Source organism: Danio aesculapii, chromosome 23 (genome assembly GCF_903798145.1).
Source record: "Danio aesculapii chromosome 23, fDanAes4.1, whole genome shotgun sequence".
Taxonomy (NCBI): Eukaryota; Metazoa; Chordata; class Actinopteri; order Cypriniformes; family Danionidae; genus Danio; species Danio aesculapii.
Genome location: NC_079457.1, coordinates 31,366,978 through 31,386,096, shown reverse-complemented (window position 1 = coordinate 31,386,096; position 19,119 = coordinate 31,366,978). Strand labels below are relative to the sequence as shown.

The 19,119-nt window shown below is 35.0% G+C and overlaps 1 protein-coding gene across 2 annotated transcripts in view; it reads left to right on the top strand.

The window, feature by feature from the left end:
* Nucleotides 1-19,119, top strand: part of arhgap46b (Rho GTPase activating protein 46b) — a 169,952-nt gene that overhangs the window by 146,696 nt on the left and 4,137 nt on the right. For both annotated transcript variants that reach the window (XM_056448773.1, XM_056448774.1), the window contains 4 exons: nt 9,496-9,569; nt 13,534-13,733; nt 15,874-15,965; nt 17,873-18,042. In XM_056448773.1, coding sequence (XP_056304748.1) covers nt 9,496-9,569; nt 13,534-13,733; nt 15,874-15,965; nt 17,873-18,042 — 536 coding nt within the window. The remainder of the gene's footprint in view (nt 1-9,495; nt 9,570-13,533; nt 13,734-15,873; nt 15,966-17,872; nt 18,043-19,119) is intronic.

Here is a 19,119-nt window from a genome sequence, read left to right as displayed (position 1 = left end):
ATAGTATGCTAAAGTATAGGTTTGTTCGTGGTGGGCAAAGATTAATCACAACTAATCACATCCGAAATAAAATATATACTACCTGAATATAATAAAAAACACTACCTGACAAATGTCTTGTCGCCTATCCAAGTTTTAGGAACAACAAATAATAACTTGCCTTCTAGTTGATCATTTGGCATCAGAAGTGGCTTGTATGAAAGGCAAAGGCCTCTAGATTACGCTTATTTTACCAAAATAAAATATGATCATGCCTTGATATTTAATTATTTAATTTGGACAGTAAGGTCTGACTTTGCTTAGAAAAAAATCTTGTCACTTAACGAAAATATTGTACAGTATAGGATATAAAATTATTGTGCAGTGGAAAAAGATTTAATATTGTGTAAGACTCCCATGGGCTTGGAGGACTGCATCCATACATCTCTGCAATGACTCAAATAACTTATTAATGAAGTGATCTGTAATGGCGAAGATTCTTGCAGGACTCCCAGAGTTTATCAAGATCCTTTGGATTCATCGTCAACGCCTCCTCCTTCATTTTATCCAGATATGCTCAATAATGTTCATGTTTGGTGACTGGGCTGGCCAATCATAGAGCACCTTGACCTTCTTTGCTTTCAGGAACTTTGATGTGGAGGCTAAAGTATGAGAAAAGGTGCTTTCTAGCTGAAGAATTTGCCCTCTTCTGTGGTTTGTAATGTAATGGGCAGCACAAATGTCTTGATACCTTAGGCTGCTGATGCTGCCATCCACTCTGTAAATCTCTCACACACCTCCATACTGAATGAAAGCCCAAACCATGATTTTTCCTTCAGCAAACTTGACTGATTTCTAAATCTTGGGTCTATGTGGATTCCAATTGGGCTTCTGAAGATTTTGTGATGATTGGGGTGCAGTTCAACAGATGATTCAGTGGAAAAATCTACCTTCTGACACTTTTTTAAATGATTAACTATAAGTCAAGTTAACAACTGGGATCAACATGGTACACCTAAATGTATCCAAAACACTTGAAAAATAATCTATGAAGTAGGTGTTCCATACATATCTGGCTTCAAAATGACTCAAATTTGACTAAATTAGCTGTAAATATAGATTAGTATGAGAGTAGTTTGAAATAATAGTAGTATTTACTTTATTTACTTACTCATTCTTTAAAAATAATAGTTAAAAACTATCTGGAACATATATATCTGCATAATTTGAGGGTCTTCAAGAATTTGCAGTTTCCTTTCCTCATTAAAAATGCAGCATTACATACACTATGAATTTATTCAGGTCGAAACGGACCCAAATGTATGAGGGTTTAAAGGAACATTTAGATTTATCAGCTCCTCATCTTCAGCATTTTCCCATATAAATCTGTTCCTCCCTAGTCCTCTGTGTGTTTGTGTGAGTAATGGCTGTGAGAAGCCCTGAAGCCTCAGTGTGTCTGTTTCTCCGGCTCTCAATCAAACCTCAGTCACCTGTTTACTGTAAATCTCCCACAAAACACATAACCACCGCCAGCCAAACAATGACTCACGTTCTCAAGAAAAGACAGAGGGAACGAGTAAGCATGTTCTTCAGTTTAATAAAAACACACAACACCTCACATTGTTGTCTAATTCATAAAGCTACACTGTAAATAAATGCTGGGTTCCACACAATCGATTTGTGTTGGGACAACTAGAAGGAATTAGTGAAGTTTATTTATAAACCAATTTCGAGAGGATCACATGCCTATGATTGCTTGTGGCTGGTCCTGCATTATCCAATTTATGATTCACCAATCAGATGATTGCTAAGTCACTATATATACTCTAAGTTCCATATAACAGCCATCTTCGTTTTGAAGAATTCCCCTTCCACCCCTACTCCTCCTCCTTTCCTAGATGGGTGGCACGGTGGCCTTGTGGTTAGCACTGTTGCCTCACAGCAAGAATGTCACTGGTTCTAGTCCTTACCAAGCCAGCTGACGTTTCTGTGCAGAGTTTACACGTTCTCCCCATGCTCACGTGGGTTTCCCGCAGTTTCCTCCAACTGTCCAAAAACATGCAACTTGAGTTAATTGACTAATCCAAATCAGCACCATAGATTTGCTCCTAGTAAGTAGTTATCTCTTAAGAGCAATCACTCGAGCACAGTTCTCGAGATCTACCTGAGCTCAAACTCCCCTCTCGCCTTGCAAACGGGAGGGAGCCCCGGGCTCGAGGATCTTATGAGCTCAGGGCTCTCTCCTGGGACAGCATGCCAAACAAGCTTATAATCAATCATCAGCTAAGTGTGAACTCTTGAAAGTTTAAATATTAGTTTTTACAAATTTAAGTGGATTGAACATAAAAACTAAATAATTGTTTTGTTTTGACTTATTCGACTTGGCGTACTCCAATATTTAAGTGTTCCTGAGTTTTTTGGGGGGCCCCTTCTTTTCGAAAAGCATACATTATCATACGAATGGAATCACGACAATGCGTAATAATGGTAAAAGGTCAAATATAATGGTTAATAGCATAAAAAATAGTTACGTTTACTCGTAAGATTGGGATGATTGCAGACTTAAAATTAAACTTTAAAATATTTTCTGGTCATGTACTAAATGGACTGTTTTGGTCTTCAATATTTGAAATTTTAAACTCAAATTTCATTTAAAATCCACCCTAACCCAGTAAAATCTTTGTTTGGAGTCACTAGTGATGGCATACTGTATATATAGCTAAAAACACAGCAAATGTTTTAGTGTTTGCAAGAGGAATTGTCCAAATGAGTGGAAATCACCAAAACCATCAAAACTGTCACTGTGGCTTATTAAATGATGTAATGCTGTTTCTCAACACAGAAAAAAAAAATATTAATCAACCAGAGCATTTTACAAAACATTGGACGCCTAATTTATCTATATTTAGAATAAAGTGCTTCTATTGTTATTAATAATTTACTAATTATTTAATCAATTAAATTAAATTAATTTAAAATTAAATTAAAATTAAATTTCCCACCATTTCATTTACATTTAATCTCATATATTTTTTCTTTTTTATTAAAATAGTCCTGCAAGTAGGGTATAAAAATTAGGTAATTACATATAGTAATATGAACTTTAAAGTTCAAACTGCCTGCAAAAACCAGCAATGCAAAAAACATTTGTAATACTTCCTAAATTAGCGCTTTAAAATAAATACTTTAAATAGGGGTTTACCTTTAAAACATTCTTTACAACTTTAGCTGACCATAAATCCCTAATGATATGATATCTTTAAAATCTATGCTTCTAATATCCAAAATATTGTGGCCTTCTGAGTTACAGAAGGCTAGCATCCTTATTTTATTTTATTTATTATACATTTTTTTAGCCATCGGGTATATTGTCTGATGAAAGCCAGCGCCAATATTCAGTAGTTCAATATTAAATATTATTACTTTCTTTTTTATAAAAGGGCCAAAGTAAACATTCATTAAAAAAGGTTTGCTTTCTAACTACTTCAGTTAGACTTACTGTAAAGCATAACCAACTGTATTTACTTCAGATACATACTCCGCAACGATGGACTTTTGATAACTGCTTGTGTAAGCTATTTAACACTGTTTCAGTTATACTGTGTGATGGAAGGATTATGCAGACGCGTGCCGGTTTTTAAAGTCCAGTTGTAACCACCACATGGCCAACACTGCACTTCAGTTATGAGTCCATTCAGCATGGTTCTGCCTATCCCAGCTTCAGTTACTACATGTACAAGTTAATCAATGATGAAGACTGGTTGAATTCCATTTTTTGTTCTACGACGAGACTTGGTTAGCCTATCTTTGACTGGACGGTTCTCGTAATAATGCCAAAGGGACTGTCCTGGGAAAGTTGGAACATCTGATCACTATGACTAAAACAGGACTATTCAATATTCTGATTGGGCTACAGCCACTCCGAGCACCAGCATCACTTTTTTTGAACTGCAGCAAACCGAAAGGAATGCTTCACATAATCTACCAGAGAAAGCAAAGAGCAATTTCCTGCATCATAGCGCAAATTAATTTTTCAGCCAATCAAGGCCCCCCTTTTTCCACAGGCCCGGAGTTTTTTTATTTTTATTTTATTTTATTTATTTATTTATTTATTTTTATTTTTATTTTTATTTATTTTATTTATTTATTTATTTATTTTATTGTTATTATTATTTTTTTTATATATATATATATATATATATTTTTTTTTTTTTTTTTAAGTCAAGCCACTAATCACCCATTGAGTTCATTATATGAGAAAAGTTATTTTTATTTCAAGGGGATGAGTACATCATCAGGAATTTTTGATGTTATAAGTGAACTAGTCCTTTAATATCACTGCGAGTGATATTTCATCCAGCCGGGTGTAGATGACAGACTCCATTAGTACATTAAACACTGGTTTCCTGTCACAGTTCAACTTTACGCCTCATGTAGCTTGTAGCTGTGAGGAAACCTTCACATCTCACTGGAAACGTCCACATCCAGCAGGACGTGGAGCAGTGGAGCTTAACCTGATCGAGGGTTTCGGTTTTCAGTATGAGTCACTGGAAGAGAAGAAGAAACAGTGGCTGCTTCTGGATCAGCTAGCAGCTACTTGTACAGCATTCATGCCTCATCACTTTTATGTGTCTGTCTTTGTGCGTTTGATCTTGTGTAACTCTAGAACAGGGGAGCCCAAACTTCTTTACTTATGAAGGGCCAAAAACCAAACTTGACTGAGGTTAGTGGGTTGAAGGTAAACTTAGTTGCCATGGGTAATTTCCTAATTTATTTAACAATATTTAGAAATAACTAGAAAACATTGCTGTATATTAACTAATATAGCATTTTTTTTTCATTTTATACTGAACTTACTACTGTAAAAACAATCTCATTTATAACAGAATGGAGTTACACTAGTTTTTACCTTGATTTTCTCAACGATGTGTTCTTCATATCCTCTATTAGTCGAGTTACAGTGTTTATATTTTAAAAACTAATTTACTAATTTTCAACATTTAATTGAAACATGCTATTTTTGTAGCTCAGCAATAAAACAACCCAAAAATGTTACGTCAATTTATAAATGATCATCATTTATAAATTGACGTAACATTTTTGGGTTGTTTTATTGCTGAGCTACAAAAATCTTTTAAAGGCATTTGCCTCTCCATCATTCTCACTCTCCTTTCAGATGGGATGGTGGGCCAAATCAAAGGTTACAGTGGGCCAACTTTGCCCCACGGGCCTTACTTTGGGCATCTCTGGTCTAGACACTGAACATTAAACACACTGCGTTGTTTTAATCTGATGTTGGGTTAAGTATGGACAAAGTTTTTTTTTTTGTTTTTCTATTTATTTTAAATTACACTTTTTTTAACAGAATCATTGGATTTGTCCTTATTTGACCCAAAATTATGTTAAAGCAATCCTACATTTTTGTAGAGTGCAAGCAAAAATTATGTTTTTTAAGATTTTGGGTTTTTAGCTTTTCTAAAAGTGTTTGTCCATTCTGACGGAAAGAACAAATTCACTTTTTTTCCAATATATTTATTATTGTTAATTAAAGAAAGAAGCAACCATTTTAAACCCAACTTTATCCCACGTTTATATGTTTGTGCTGTAAATGTAAGCAAATGAGTGCATCATTATTAAAGCAATGTCTTATTTGCATATTAAAACATACACCCTCGAAAATTTGTATACATTCCTTCTGAATGTCTTACAAAATAAACACTTCTGATTATTTTTAGAATATATATTATATTGTTGATTACAAATTGCATTACAATCTCAGAAATAGAGAACAGAAGTTGTTGGTGAGGTTTTTTTTGTTGTTGTTGTATTTTTAGGTTCTAATATATACATTTAAGGTACAATGTGGATTCTTTAGGTACCATATATATATATATATATATATATATATATATATATATATATATATATATATATATATATATATATATATATAGTTGAAGTCAGAATTATTAGCCCCCCTGAATTATTAGCCCCTCTGTTTATTTTTTTCCCCAATTTCTGTTTAACAGAGAGCAGATTTATTTTATCTTTGCCATGATGAGAGTAAATAATATTTTACTAGATATTTTCAAGAAAACAGCTTAAAGTGACATTTAAAGGTTTAACTAGGCTAATTAGGTTAACTAGGCAGGTTAGGGTAATTAGGCAAGTTATTGTATAAAGATGGTTTGTTCTGTAGACTATCCAAAACATATATCTTAAAGGGGCTAATAATTTTGACCTTAAAATGGTTTTCAAAAAAATTGAAAATTGCTTTTATTCTAGGCAAAATAAAACAAATAAGACTTTCTCCAGAAGAAAAAATATTATCAGAAATACTGTGAAAATTGTCTTGCTCTATTAAACATAATTTGGGAAATATTTCAAAAAAGAAAAAAATAATAATATATAATAAATAAAATAATATATAATAAAATCATATTTTTTCTTCTGGAGAAAGTCTAATTTGTTTTATTTTGGCTAGAAAAAGTCTGGAATGCATAGACATCACTAGACACTGGGTTTCATTCCTGGTGGTGCTCTTCCAGGCCTCTACAGTAACTGTCTTCAGTCCTGTTTGTTCTTAGAACATTTTCCTTCAGTTTTGTCTTCAGCAAGTGAAATGCATGCTCAATCGGATTCAGGTCAGGTGATTGACTTGGCCATTGCATAACATTCCATTTATTTCTCTTCAAAAACCTTTTGGTTGCTTTTGCAGTATGCTTTGGGTCAATGTCTATCTGCTCTGTAAAGTGCCGTCCGATGAGTTCTGAAGCATTTTTGTGAGCAGTCACAGCATCAATAAATACAAGAAAACCAGTTCCATTAGCAGCCATACATGCCCACGCCATGACACTACTATAACCACGCTTCACTGCTTAGGATCATTAGCAGTTCCTTTTCTTCTCCATACTCTTCTTTTCCCACTTCTCTAGTTCAAGTTGATCTTGGTCAGATTTGCCCATAGGATGATGTGAAGGCTTTTTTAGAACACTAATATGGCCTTCCTGTTTTTGAGGCTCAACAATGGTTTACATCTTGTGGTGAACCCTCTGTATTCACTCTGGTGTTGTCTTCTCTTGATTGTTGACTTTGACACACACACAGTACACCTACCTCCTGGAGAGTGTTCTTAATCCGGCCAACTGTTGTGAAGTGTGTTTTCCTTACCAGAGAAATAATTCTTTGGTCGTCCTCCACAGTTGTTTCTGTGGTCTTCTGGGTCTTTTGGTGTTGCTGAGCTCACTGGTGCGTTCTTTCTTTTTAAGAATGTTCCAAACAGTTGTATTGGCCTCAACTAATGTTTCTGCTATCTCTCTAATGGGTTTGTTTTGTTTTTTTAGCCTAATGATGGCTTACTTGACTGATAATGACAGCTCTTTGGATCTCATCTTGAGAGTTGACAGCAACAGATTTCAAATGCAAATAGCACACTTAAAATAAACTCTGGACCTTTTATCTGCTCATTGTTATTGGGATTATGAGGGAATAACACACACCTGGCCATGGAACAGCCAAAAAGACAATTGTGCTATTTATTTTTGTCACTTAACAAGTGGGAGGCACATATGCAAACTGTTGTTATTTCTACACCGTTCACCTGATTTGGATGTAAATACCTTTAAATTAAAGCTGACAGTCTGCAGTTAAAGCATAACTTTAAGGTACCAATATGCATTCTTGAGGTACTATCATGTGCCTTTAAATACAAAAGTGTACCTTTCGGGAGTGGATATTTCAGAAGAAATGTGGCAGTTTAGTTTAAAAGACATTAATAAATACTCTAATTATAATTATAATTATTCTGTTTAACGTAATTTACAGATTACGTTATTCAAATTAAAAACTACATAGAATCTTCCAAAATATCTCACCTCTTTGTGACAAATGTAATTCTACATCTATCTGATATTAATAGAATGGAATGGACAATCTATCCCATAGTTTTATTTTATGCTCCAAGATAGGGCTGGACGATTTGGCCTAATTTTAACTCAATTATGATTAATGAACGATTATTTTATTTATTTATTTATTTATTTATTTATTTTAATTTTTTTTTGCCCTCATAGTTCACTGATAAGTTTTATATGCCGTCTAATGGCATCTCTGGCACAGCTTCCAATCATCGTCAATGTAGAGAAAAGTAAGGCTCAAGAATAAGTCCATTGTCCCTCTTGACCAAAGATCAGATGTGGCTGCAAATTGGCCACAGAAGTAGAAGTCAGCCACAACCTTAAACAGAGTCCTGGAAAATTTTGATTGATTATAGATTCTGAATGTCGATTTCGATTACTTTTCGATTAATCGCCCAGCCCTACTCCAAGATACAGAATTATTGCAATGGCATTTTTTAAGTGCTTTCTGAGATTAATTATTGCAATTAATGCCAGACCTTCTGGGATTTTCTGAAAAAACGCATTTGTTGTCACACACACAACACAAACTGCTCTCATACAGCTTAACTACAGCCAAGAAGTTACTGCTACTGTATTGGAAGAAAAAGCAGTCTCCTACATGTAAACAGTGGCTTGGAGAAATGACCTCTACGTTACATTTGAAGTGAATTGGGTACTGTTTGAAAAGAAAACTTGAGCAATTTGACAAAATCTGGCATCCTTTCATCTGTTACCTTGATAAAAAAAACCTTGTAAACTAATGCATGATTTCATTCAATGCTTTAATATTCCTCTTCATCATATTCTGTTGTTCAAACAGGTCTTTCTAAACAAGTTTTTAGAAATGGCTTGTTATGTCTGTGTTTCATTTATTTATTTTATTTTATTTATTTTATTTTTTTTTTTTCTTGTAATGTGTACAAAATATGTAAAACAGAGAATCATTTATCCCGAATCTTTGTCTTCAATAAAAACTTATTTGACAAAAGTGTACCTTTTTAAAGGGTACTGCCCCAATGACAGCTTTTGTTATTTTATTTCTGAGAGTTTGATGCAATCTGTAGTATATATATATATATATATATATATATATATATATATATATATATATATATATATATATATATATATATATATATATATATATATATATATATATATATATACATATACGTATACATAAAAATCACTTCTCATTTTAATCAATCAACAGAAGTGTGGTGAAAACTATTGGTTATATTTATTATTGCCTTAAACTACACTGGTCAAGCATCTCCAATGTTCATAATATTTGTTTTGTCAATGAACACTTCTGGAGTTACTCTTTCATATTGTGTTCAGCCATGAATTCCAAAACCGCAGAAAGTGAGTGGACTGGCGCTGTTTCCAAAGACTTCTTTATTTATAAATCCCTCAGGAGAGATTTTTTTTTCTTGGGACTGATGCGAGTCACGAGGCTCATTCACAAGCCCAACTGCACTTCGCCTTCAGGCCTTTTCAGATGTAGGGAAGAAAACTTGACCAAACAAGCAGCGGGTCACTCGGTGATCAATTGTGGCATTATCTTTAAGAGTTCTGTCATTGGTCAGTAATATTGTGTATTGATTGTGTCTGACAGGTCTTCCCATCAGCACTTATGCCAAGTACTGCTACCGTAAGCTGCAGAAAGTGGCCATTACTGGAGGCAAGAAGGTAAGAGTTATTATTTATTTATTTAAATGGTTGGTTATTTGTAATTGAACATTTAAAGATGTTTTACAATTATTTATTTATTATATAATATTACTATTTAGTAGTATATTTTATATCAGTATATGTGGAATATTTAAACTTCCTAACACATTTGGGGCTTCAAGACCATCCAAATATCCATCATGATATTATACAGTAGTCAACATTTGAAGTGGTTCAAAACCTTTTATTAAAGTCTGAGAGTTTTATTTGTTTGATAGTTTATTTCACATTTCTTGTTTGTGAAGGCTAAATACAAATTTAACAAATAAAAAGTGAACATACTTTTTTTGGTACTGCTTTTATTTTTATTTTTTTAAGTTATAAGAGCCTGGAGGTATTATAGACTTTGCAAATTCAGTTTGCAGACATTTGTGGGTACAGACATTCATTGTGTGCGTTCTTGCCAGTTTTTTCCTGGCTTTTTAATATTGTCCATCGTTATCGAAATTATATCGTATCGACCTAAATTAAGAAATATATCTTGATATAAATTTTTTGCCATATCGTCCAGCCCTAATATAGATCAATTTCATCTTTATTAAACATTACATTTATCAAACTGTACATAATAATGTTATGATGGTTGATTTATCTTATCAGCCATAACATAAGAATAACTACTAGATTTATCATATTAGCCAACCTTAATTAACACCAGTTACCTCTTAGGCCTAACCTGAATCCAGCCTTGTTTAATTTAAATAATCAGTTCTTGATTGTAGAATTGAATCTAAACATGCTCAGTGATACCTAACGCTCTTTATCCAGCCACACAGAAGTGAATGATAATTGAAAGCAGTTTTTCCAGAGAGGATTGTTTATTTATAGATGCCAGCTCTGCTGTTAGATGGTACCCAGGAGTCTCCGAACGGTCAAAAGAAGCAGTATATGGTGCTGTCGTCCAGAATTAGCCACATCTGTGAGCAATCACTACACTTGGCCTTTAGGAACCCACCATAAGAATTACTAATCCACTAACCCAAACTAAGAAGAAGAGGTTACAACAGCAAACCCTCACTCCCCACTCCATGCACACGCTTCAATGCTAACAGCACTGGCACTAGTAGAAGCTGTTTCCCTTGCCTATTTGTCCTTTCACCAGTCCCACCCTGTAATCAGCCGTCCCACCTCTTTCTCCAGTGTTTTTACTGGGTGGGCTATTTTTACATCCGCACAGCTACACATCATGCTTCTCAGCGCTGTTATTGTGTTACAGTTGAGCTGGTGTCTGTGTGTTCCATACTGAAATATCTAGTACAATCAACAAGTGTTTTACAGTGTCCTAAACTAATATTGGCGCTCTTAGTGGATATCAGTGTTAATTGTGACAGCAAATTTTGATTTAGTTTTAGTTCATTAAAATATGGAATATAGCATTTCATTGAAGACCAAAAATTAGATATGCATTGCTTATTTTCAGTGCATCTGGAAAATATTTATAGTGCTTCACTTTTTCCAAATTTTTTTATGTTACAGCCTCATTCCAAAATGTATTAAATTACAATACCAAATAAAGACAATGTGAAAAAAGATTTTTTGAAATTCATTTATTCATTAATTTTCTTTTTGGCTTAGTCCCTTTAATAATCTGGGGATGCCACTCCATTGATATTTTGTTGGTGTGCTTTGGGTCATTGTCCTGCTGATGAAGATGAACCGTTGCCCCAGTCTGAGGTCAAGAGCACTCTGAAGCAGGTTTTCATTCAGGATGTCTCTGTACATTGCTGCATTCATCTTTCCCTCTATCCTGACAAGTCTTCCAGTTCCTGCTGCTGAAAAACATCCCAACAGCATGATGCTGCCACCACCATGCTTCACTGTAGGGATGGTATTAGCCTGGTGATGAGCAGTGCCTGGTTTTCTCCAAACGTAATGCCCGGCATTCACTCCACAAAGTTCAATTTTAGTCTCATCAGACAAGAGAATTTTGTATCTCATGGTCTGAGAGTCCTTCAGATGCCTTTTGGCAAATTCCAGGTGGGGAGTGGCTTCCGTCTGGCCCATAGGCGGAGGGTGAACAAATCCAGGGTAAGGCTAAGACATGCGCTGCCCTTCAATACATTTAAAAAGATTTGCGACCGGCCAAGAAGTGGTTTCAACAAAAGCACCGCCTATCAACAAACGTCTTATATTCAACACGCACATTCAATTATTTTCTTAGATTCATTAAATTATTAAATTATACATGTTTTCAATGCAGTTTTTTTCTTTGCTGCTATCTCCATGGTCTCTGGCCAGGGGGAGGCTAAGCCTTCCCCAGCCTTACACACGCTCCGCCTATGGTCTGGCCACTCTACCATACAGGCCTGATTGGTGGATTGCTGCACAGATGGTTGTCCTTCTGTAAGGCTCTCCTCTCTCCACAGAATTGCTGGAGCTCAGACAGAGTGAGCATTGGCTTATTGATCACCTCCCTGACTAAGGCCCTTCACCCCGATCACTCAGCTTAGATGGCCGGCCGGCTCTAGGAAGAGTACTGGTGGTTACAAACATCTTCCACTTACTGATGATGGAGGCCACTGTGCTTTCAGAGTAGCAGAAATTTTTCTGTAACCTTCCCCAGCCTTGTGGCTCGAGACAATTCTGTCTCGGAGGTCTACAGACAATTCCTTTGTCTTCCTGCTTGGTTTGTGCTTTGACATGCTCTGTCAACCCTGGGACCTTATATAGACAGGTGTATGCCTTTTCAAATAATGTCCAATCAACTAAATTTATCACAGGTGAAATCCAATGAAGCTGCTGAAACACCTCAAGAATGATCAGTCGAAACAGAATGTACCTGAGCTCAATTTAAAGCTTCATGGAAAAGGCTGTGAATATTTATGTATATGTGACTTTTCAGGTGTTTATTTTTAATAAATATGCAACAATTTCAAAAAATCTTTTTTCACATTACATCCTTACAGACATAATAAATAATCACTGAATCGCTGAACGACGTCCTATATGAAGCAGTTTTGTTTTGTTGTATAGGTAAACTGTACACTGCCTGTTGTCATGACAATCGCGGCAGATGCAGACAGCATGTGAAAAGCATGAGTTAGCAGGTTAGCTAAACTGTAGCCGCAGCTAAAATGAAATATGTGAGGAAACAGCTCCTCACAAAAATAAATAACTTTAAATGTACAATCTAATGGAGTCAATTCTCTAAAGGTCAGCAAGAGGCTATACCAGTTACTACTTTTCAAATGTGTGTCACACACCAAGAATAATTCTTGTTGGCTATTTAAAAAAATGCATCCCTCAATCACATTCCTGTCTCGTCATTATTAGTCAATGAAAATGTGAGTATATTTTTATTATAGCTGTCATCATCATCACTTAATTTTTTTTATTTAGCTTTTGTCTAGTTTTCGTCAGTAGAAACTTGTTCGACATGAAGATTATGAAGAACACTGATAGATATGAGAAAATAAAGCAGTGAAAAATCTGTTTGTTGTTATTTTGATTTATTATTTAATCTATTATAAGTGATATTAAAATACTTATATAAAAATGTTATATTTTTAAAATACTAAATAATATAACAGTTATAAAGGAATAGCTCAAACTAAATGAAAATTCTGTCATCATCTACTCATCATCCTCCACTTGTTCCAAACCAAGTTACTTTCTTCTTTTGGACACAAAGGGGAAGATATATTGAAGAATGTTGGGGGGAAACAGCCATTGTCTTCCATAGTATGGTTTGCTTCTACTACTAATGTACATGGTTGCTTTCTTCCAACATTCTTCAGAATATCTTGTTTTGTGTTGAGCAGATGAAAGAAATTCATAAAAGTTTAGATCCACTTGAGGGAAAGTAAATAGTAAGGAAATGTTCGTTTTGGTTTATATAATCTGAGACCATTTGCATTTGTTCTGGTCAAAATTGAATGACAATATATTTATCACTGAAGTCTATGTTTTGCTCTGTCTGTAGGGTTTGAGAAAGCCCACACTGGAGGAGATTGATCACAGTCGAAATGCCATTGTGACGCCATCTCTGTTCAGCAGCGCTCTGGAGGAGATCATGGAGAGGCAGAGTGAGCTCTTCCCTGACAGGAAACTGCCCTGGGTGCAGGTGCAGCTCTCTCAGTGTGTCCTGGCTCTGGGTGGAGCTCAGACGGAAGGCATCTTCAGGTGGGACACACTGTCAGGCTAAAGCTAGACTATGCTCACCAGACACTTACTTTGCTGGACCCTGTTTGCCTTGAGGATTGCCCTCAATGTGGCACTGATTCAACAAGGTGCTAAGAAAATTTTGGTCCATATTTTCATGATAGTATCATTCAGTTGTCAGCTGCACATTTATGAGGTGATTCTCTCTTCCTGTACATCTCTAAGCTGCAGGGTTGACAAGTTTTTGCAACAAAACTAGCCCAAACCCCAACCAAAACTAGTCCAATGGGTGATCAAAACTGGCACAATGGCTAATCAAAACTAGCCCAATATCCAATCAAAACCAGCCCAATGATTTATCAGAACTAGCCCAAAATGCAGATTTAAACTAGCCTAAAACTAGTCCAATGATCAGTCAAAATTAGTCCAATGGCTAATCAAAATGAGCCCAATGTCTGATCAAAACTAGCCCCAAACTAGTCATATGGCCAATCAAAACTAACCCAGTGGCTGATCAAACTAGCAAATTAGCTGATCAAAACTAACCCAAAACTTGTCAAATGACCGATCAAAACTAGCCCAATGGCTGATCAAAACTAACCAAAAACTAGTCCAATGACCGATCAAAACTAGCCCAATGGCTGATCAAAACTAGTCCAGTGGCTAATCAAAACTAGCTCAATGGATGATCAAAACTAGCCCAAAAACTAGTCCAAAAGCTGATCAAAACTAGCCCAAAACTGGTCCAAAGACCGATCAAAACTAGCCCAATGGCTGATCAAAACTAGTCCCAGACTGGTCCAATGGCCAGTCAAAACTTTTACAATGGCCAATCAAACTAGTCCAATGGCCAATCAAAACTAGCCCAATGGTTGATTAAAACTAGCCCAATGGCTGAGCATAACTAGCCTAAAGGAGCCTAATGGCTGATTAGCCCAAAAATAACCCAATGGCCATTCAAAAATAGTCCACTGACCAATCAAAACTAGCTCAATGGGCGATCATAACTAGATCAATGTGCGATAAAAACTAGCCCAAAACTAGTCCAAAAGCTGATCAAAACTAGCCAAAAACTATTGCAATGGCCAATCAAAACTAGTCCAATAACCGATCAAAACTAGCCCAATGGCTGATCAAACTAGTCCAATGGCCGATCAAAATTATTCCAATGGATGATCAAAACTAGTCAAATGACTGATCAAAACTAGCCCAATGGCTCATCAAAATAACCCAATGGTTAATAGTACCCCATTCTATGTGAAAACCAGACTTGGTAACCCTGCAAAGATGCTCTATTGGTTTGAATGATAAATGATGACATGATGTGATGCAGCTGTAACATTTTTTCATAATATGGTTATTGATTACGTCTATCCACATCAAAGTTATGGGTTAGCATTTACATTAAGTATGTTATTTTACTAGTTATCATTTATGTATGTTTGAATGTTTTAGATGTGAAATCAAAATAGTTGGAAGATTTTGTCATTTTGTTCACAAAAACAATGGAAAAATCTAATATTACTGTGGTACAGTAGGCTGTGGTACATAGAATTTGTGTCATCATAGAGTCCTCGTGGCTAACAACATTTTAGACAAGAAAGTATGTGCATGAATGGAAGACAGCAAAATTTATGGGGCATAACTTGTAACCAGTTTTCTTTAAGCCCTGTGTGTTGGCTCCATCTAGTGGTCAGTTGTTACAGCACACTATTCTTAAAAGGGTAGTTCACCCAAAACGAGTTTCCTCACCATTTACCCTCACTCCAGTAGTTTCATTCTTCTGTTGAACAAAGAGATTCAGAAGAATGTTGGAAAAAAACAGCCATCGACATCCATAGTACACTGAAAAATGATTCCTTAAAGATGATTCCTTGGATATACTAAATGTTTTTACATTGAGTGGTTGTAAACAGTTTATTTGGGCTGAATTTAAACAAACAAATTAAGTTGAACATTATTAAATTTATTTTGTTTGTTTAAATTCAACACAAATAAATTGTTTGCAACAGTTTTGCATGCAACACTTTTAGGAACAAAAAATACTATGCACGATGGCTGAGGGTGTTATTTAGAATAGTGCTTTTGAAGTGGCCAAACACTTATGATCCATCAGGTAAATAACAGCGGAAAATCATGAACTGTTGTGTTCATCCTGTAGAATACCAGGGGACATCGATGAGGTGAATGCTCTCAAGCTGCAGGTAGACCAGTGGAAAATTCCAGAAAACCTCTCAGATCCCAATGTCCCAGGTGAGAACTTATAATAGGATTGAAATATTAATATTAACATGATGCAGCATTGATATGGATGATTTGTGGAGGCTTTTAATATTAAACCCAAATAACTTCCCGTCCCTCTATAATAACATCTGCTACATGTTTACTGACATGAAGGCGGAGCAAGCTGTCAATCACATGAGATCCACCAATAGCAATCCACAATCATTCAACCACTCAATCAGTTCGCGAAACAACTCGGACCCTGCATTTTATTTTTCTTATTCAAGAAGCCTTGACCAGAACAGAAGATTTAATCAGAAAGAAAGTTTTAGTGGCTTTTAGTGTTTTCCCTCTGGGATTCTTTGGTTCAAAATTAATAAACATTTTATGTTGAATTTGACTTTTATTTTTGGCTTCATCGTAATGGAATGACACACTTTTGCTGCATTAGTTATGTGAACCCACAAAATAATCATGCACATGATTTAGATGTTTAAGGGTAAAAAAAGGCTCCTTCAAAATGAAAATTATCAACAGGAGATAAATGGGCGATAAGCCCAGAAGAAGGAGACACTCATCAAAACAGAAACCAGTGCTCCATGTGCACACTTTGAAATTTTATGGCATTTATTTAAATTAACTGGATAAAATACAAATTATCTGCAGAATTAAACTAATAATAAATAAAACTGCAAAAAATGGATTTTTTTTCTATGCGTAGTTTAAATATTTAATTCTTAATGCAAAAGTAAAATTTGTATTTGTTTTACGAAATTAAGATAGGATTATTCTCATTGCAAACAAATGATATTTTAAAAGCCTTGCTCTATTTAATGTGCAATTTTGTAATTAATAATATTATAAGTAAATACAATATACTCATATTAGTTCTAATAGAACGATGTATTTTATTTTTAATAGAACAATAAAAATTGTATAAATAGTGCATAGTATTATAAAATAAAATCCCTCTAAATAAAGACAATAAGTCTTTGTTTTATATCCTGAAATAAAATAGGATCCAGGTTCCTCCCATTTTGAGGCCCACCGCAATGTGTCGTATAGGAGTGCAGTTTCCCCACCCACCAAAATGTATTTGCCACATATTAACATGTCTGCATAGTAACGCGTATAATCATATCCACAAGACAGGACGTGTGCAAATCAACCAGGATCAAAAGATCTGTTTAGCTCTCTGCATCAATCATCATCAAATTTGATCAAGAATGAGTTTTACAAGTTTAAAACATTTTTAAAACAGTGCATGTTTGTAATGAATTACAGCAACTTACTTCAGATTTACTTTATCACCACAGCCGCGTGTCAGTACAATTATAAAAGAAGATGCTTCAATCCCGGTTTGTGGACGTTAAATCAGGTTTATTTTTGTACATTAACAAAACGGATATCCATACAGCAGTGCATATTAATGTGTGTCCTGTCACATTTGCGTGCAAAAACAGTGCAAAGTTTAACGCAGACGCTGTGCATGTGTGTGTGAACTTTGGGATGACATTGTGTGTGACTCATTGCAGAAAGACTTGAATTAACTCCACAACAAATATATCAAATAATCATTGGTAAAGTTCGTACAGTAGTATTTCTTACAAACGTTAAGCAAGATCTGCTTCCTGTCCGTCACTGTGCTGTTTATGTGACGCAGCTGAGGCAAAGATTAAGAAAGACTTACCTTAAATCTTGAAAAAGGGGTAAAATAGGAGCCCTTTAATAATCATTCAAATAAATGTTAGTGACACAAACATATTTTACATTACATAGGTGAAGGAACCAAATGTGGCCCATAAATGAAAAGGGCTAGAGGGTTAATTAGGGTTGGAGTTCAACTATTGCAGGAAAATGCCCCTCGAATCTTTGTGTGAGAGGCTGACTATGGATAAATTGTGCTAATATGTGAACACTCTCTGTCTCTGTGTTAGCGTCTCTGTTAAAGCTGTGGTACAGAGAGCTGGAGGAGCCGGTGATCCCTCAGAGCTTCTATAAGCAGTGCATCAGTCATTATGAAGATCCAGACGCAGCCGTCAGTGTGGTTCAGTCTCTGCCAGAGCTCAACAGACTGGTGCTCTGCTACTTCATCAACTTTTTACAGGTAAAACCCAGCAACATCAACACAATAACAGGATATTCAATGACTCATTCAATTCTAAATTCGATTCAAATCCCAAATTTTGGGACTTCTTTGTGAAATAAATATTAATTTATATAAATTGTAAAACAAATAAAACAATTCTCATATAAACAAACTGTTCTTTCCATTTAAAAATTAAAGAGGCAACCATTGCATTTTAATTATGATTCAAAGAAAGCTGCTGCATACATATCGTATTAGCAGTTTTTTAATCTACATTATACTGTATAGATCTGGAGCAAAAGCAGAATGGTCTGACTTTCATTTTCTAAAACTATTGTCACCTGAAGGAAACACCAGATGAGAGGCAGATTCACTCTTTGCCAGCAAGGGGCTTTTATGAACAGTAATTTTACAGTGTTTCCTTGGTTATTGCTGTTAGCAAAACTGCTGCACTAATGAACACTACTTTTTGACTGTTCATTTTTTTTAACTATGATGAGAAGTTAGAAAATGAAGCTTATGCTTTTAATATTTTGATTATACCTACCCAGTTTCATATCCATTGTTATAAATTTAGCAGTCAGACACCTCTTTTCTCAGTGGTAAAGAACTAGATATTTATATAAATACCATTAAGGAGAGTACAAACAAAAAAGCTGTTAAAACTGTGTATTTGTTTGACACGTTTAAGTTATTGTGAGTTAGCAAGGCCTAGCATTATTTGTAATACATATATATTTTCTTTATTTGTTATTTTATGTTGTTATACCCATTGAGTCTTTGTATTTTTATATAACTCTATCATGCTTTTCATATTTCTTATGTACACCTCTAGCATTGTTTTGTATTTGTCCTTCATGTATTAATAAAAAAAATAACTACTTTTTGACTTCATATAAGACTCCAGCTAATTAAATTTTTTGTCACATCATGTTTTCATTCAGAGCTTCTATTAAGATTTAAGCTTTGAATATCTGCCATGAAATAATTACCCTAAATAAATTAAATTTTTTTGTAATATAGCCTATAACTTTGTATGAGTTACTAAACTACCCCTGAAGGTGTGTATTTCACTTTGTCTAGCAAACGGGAGAG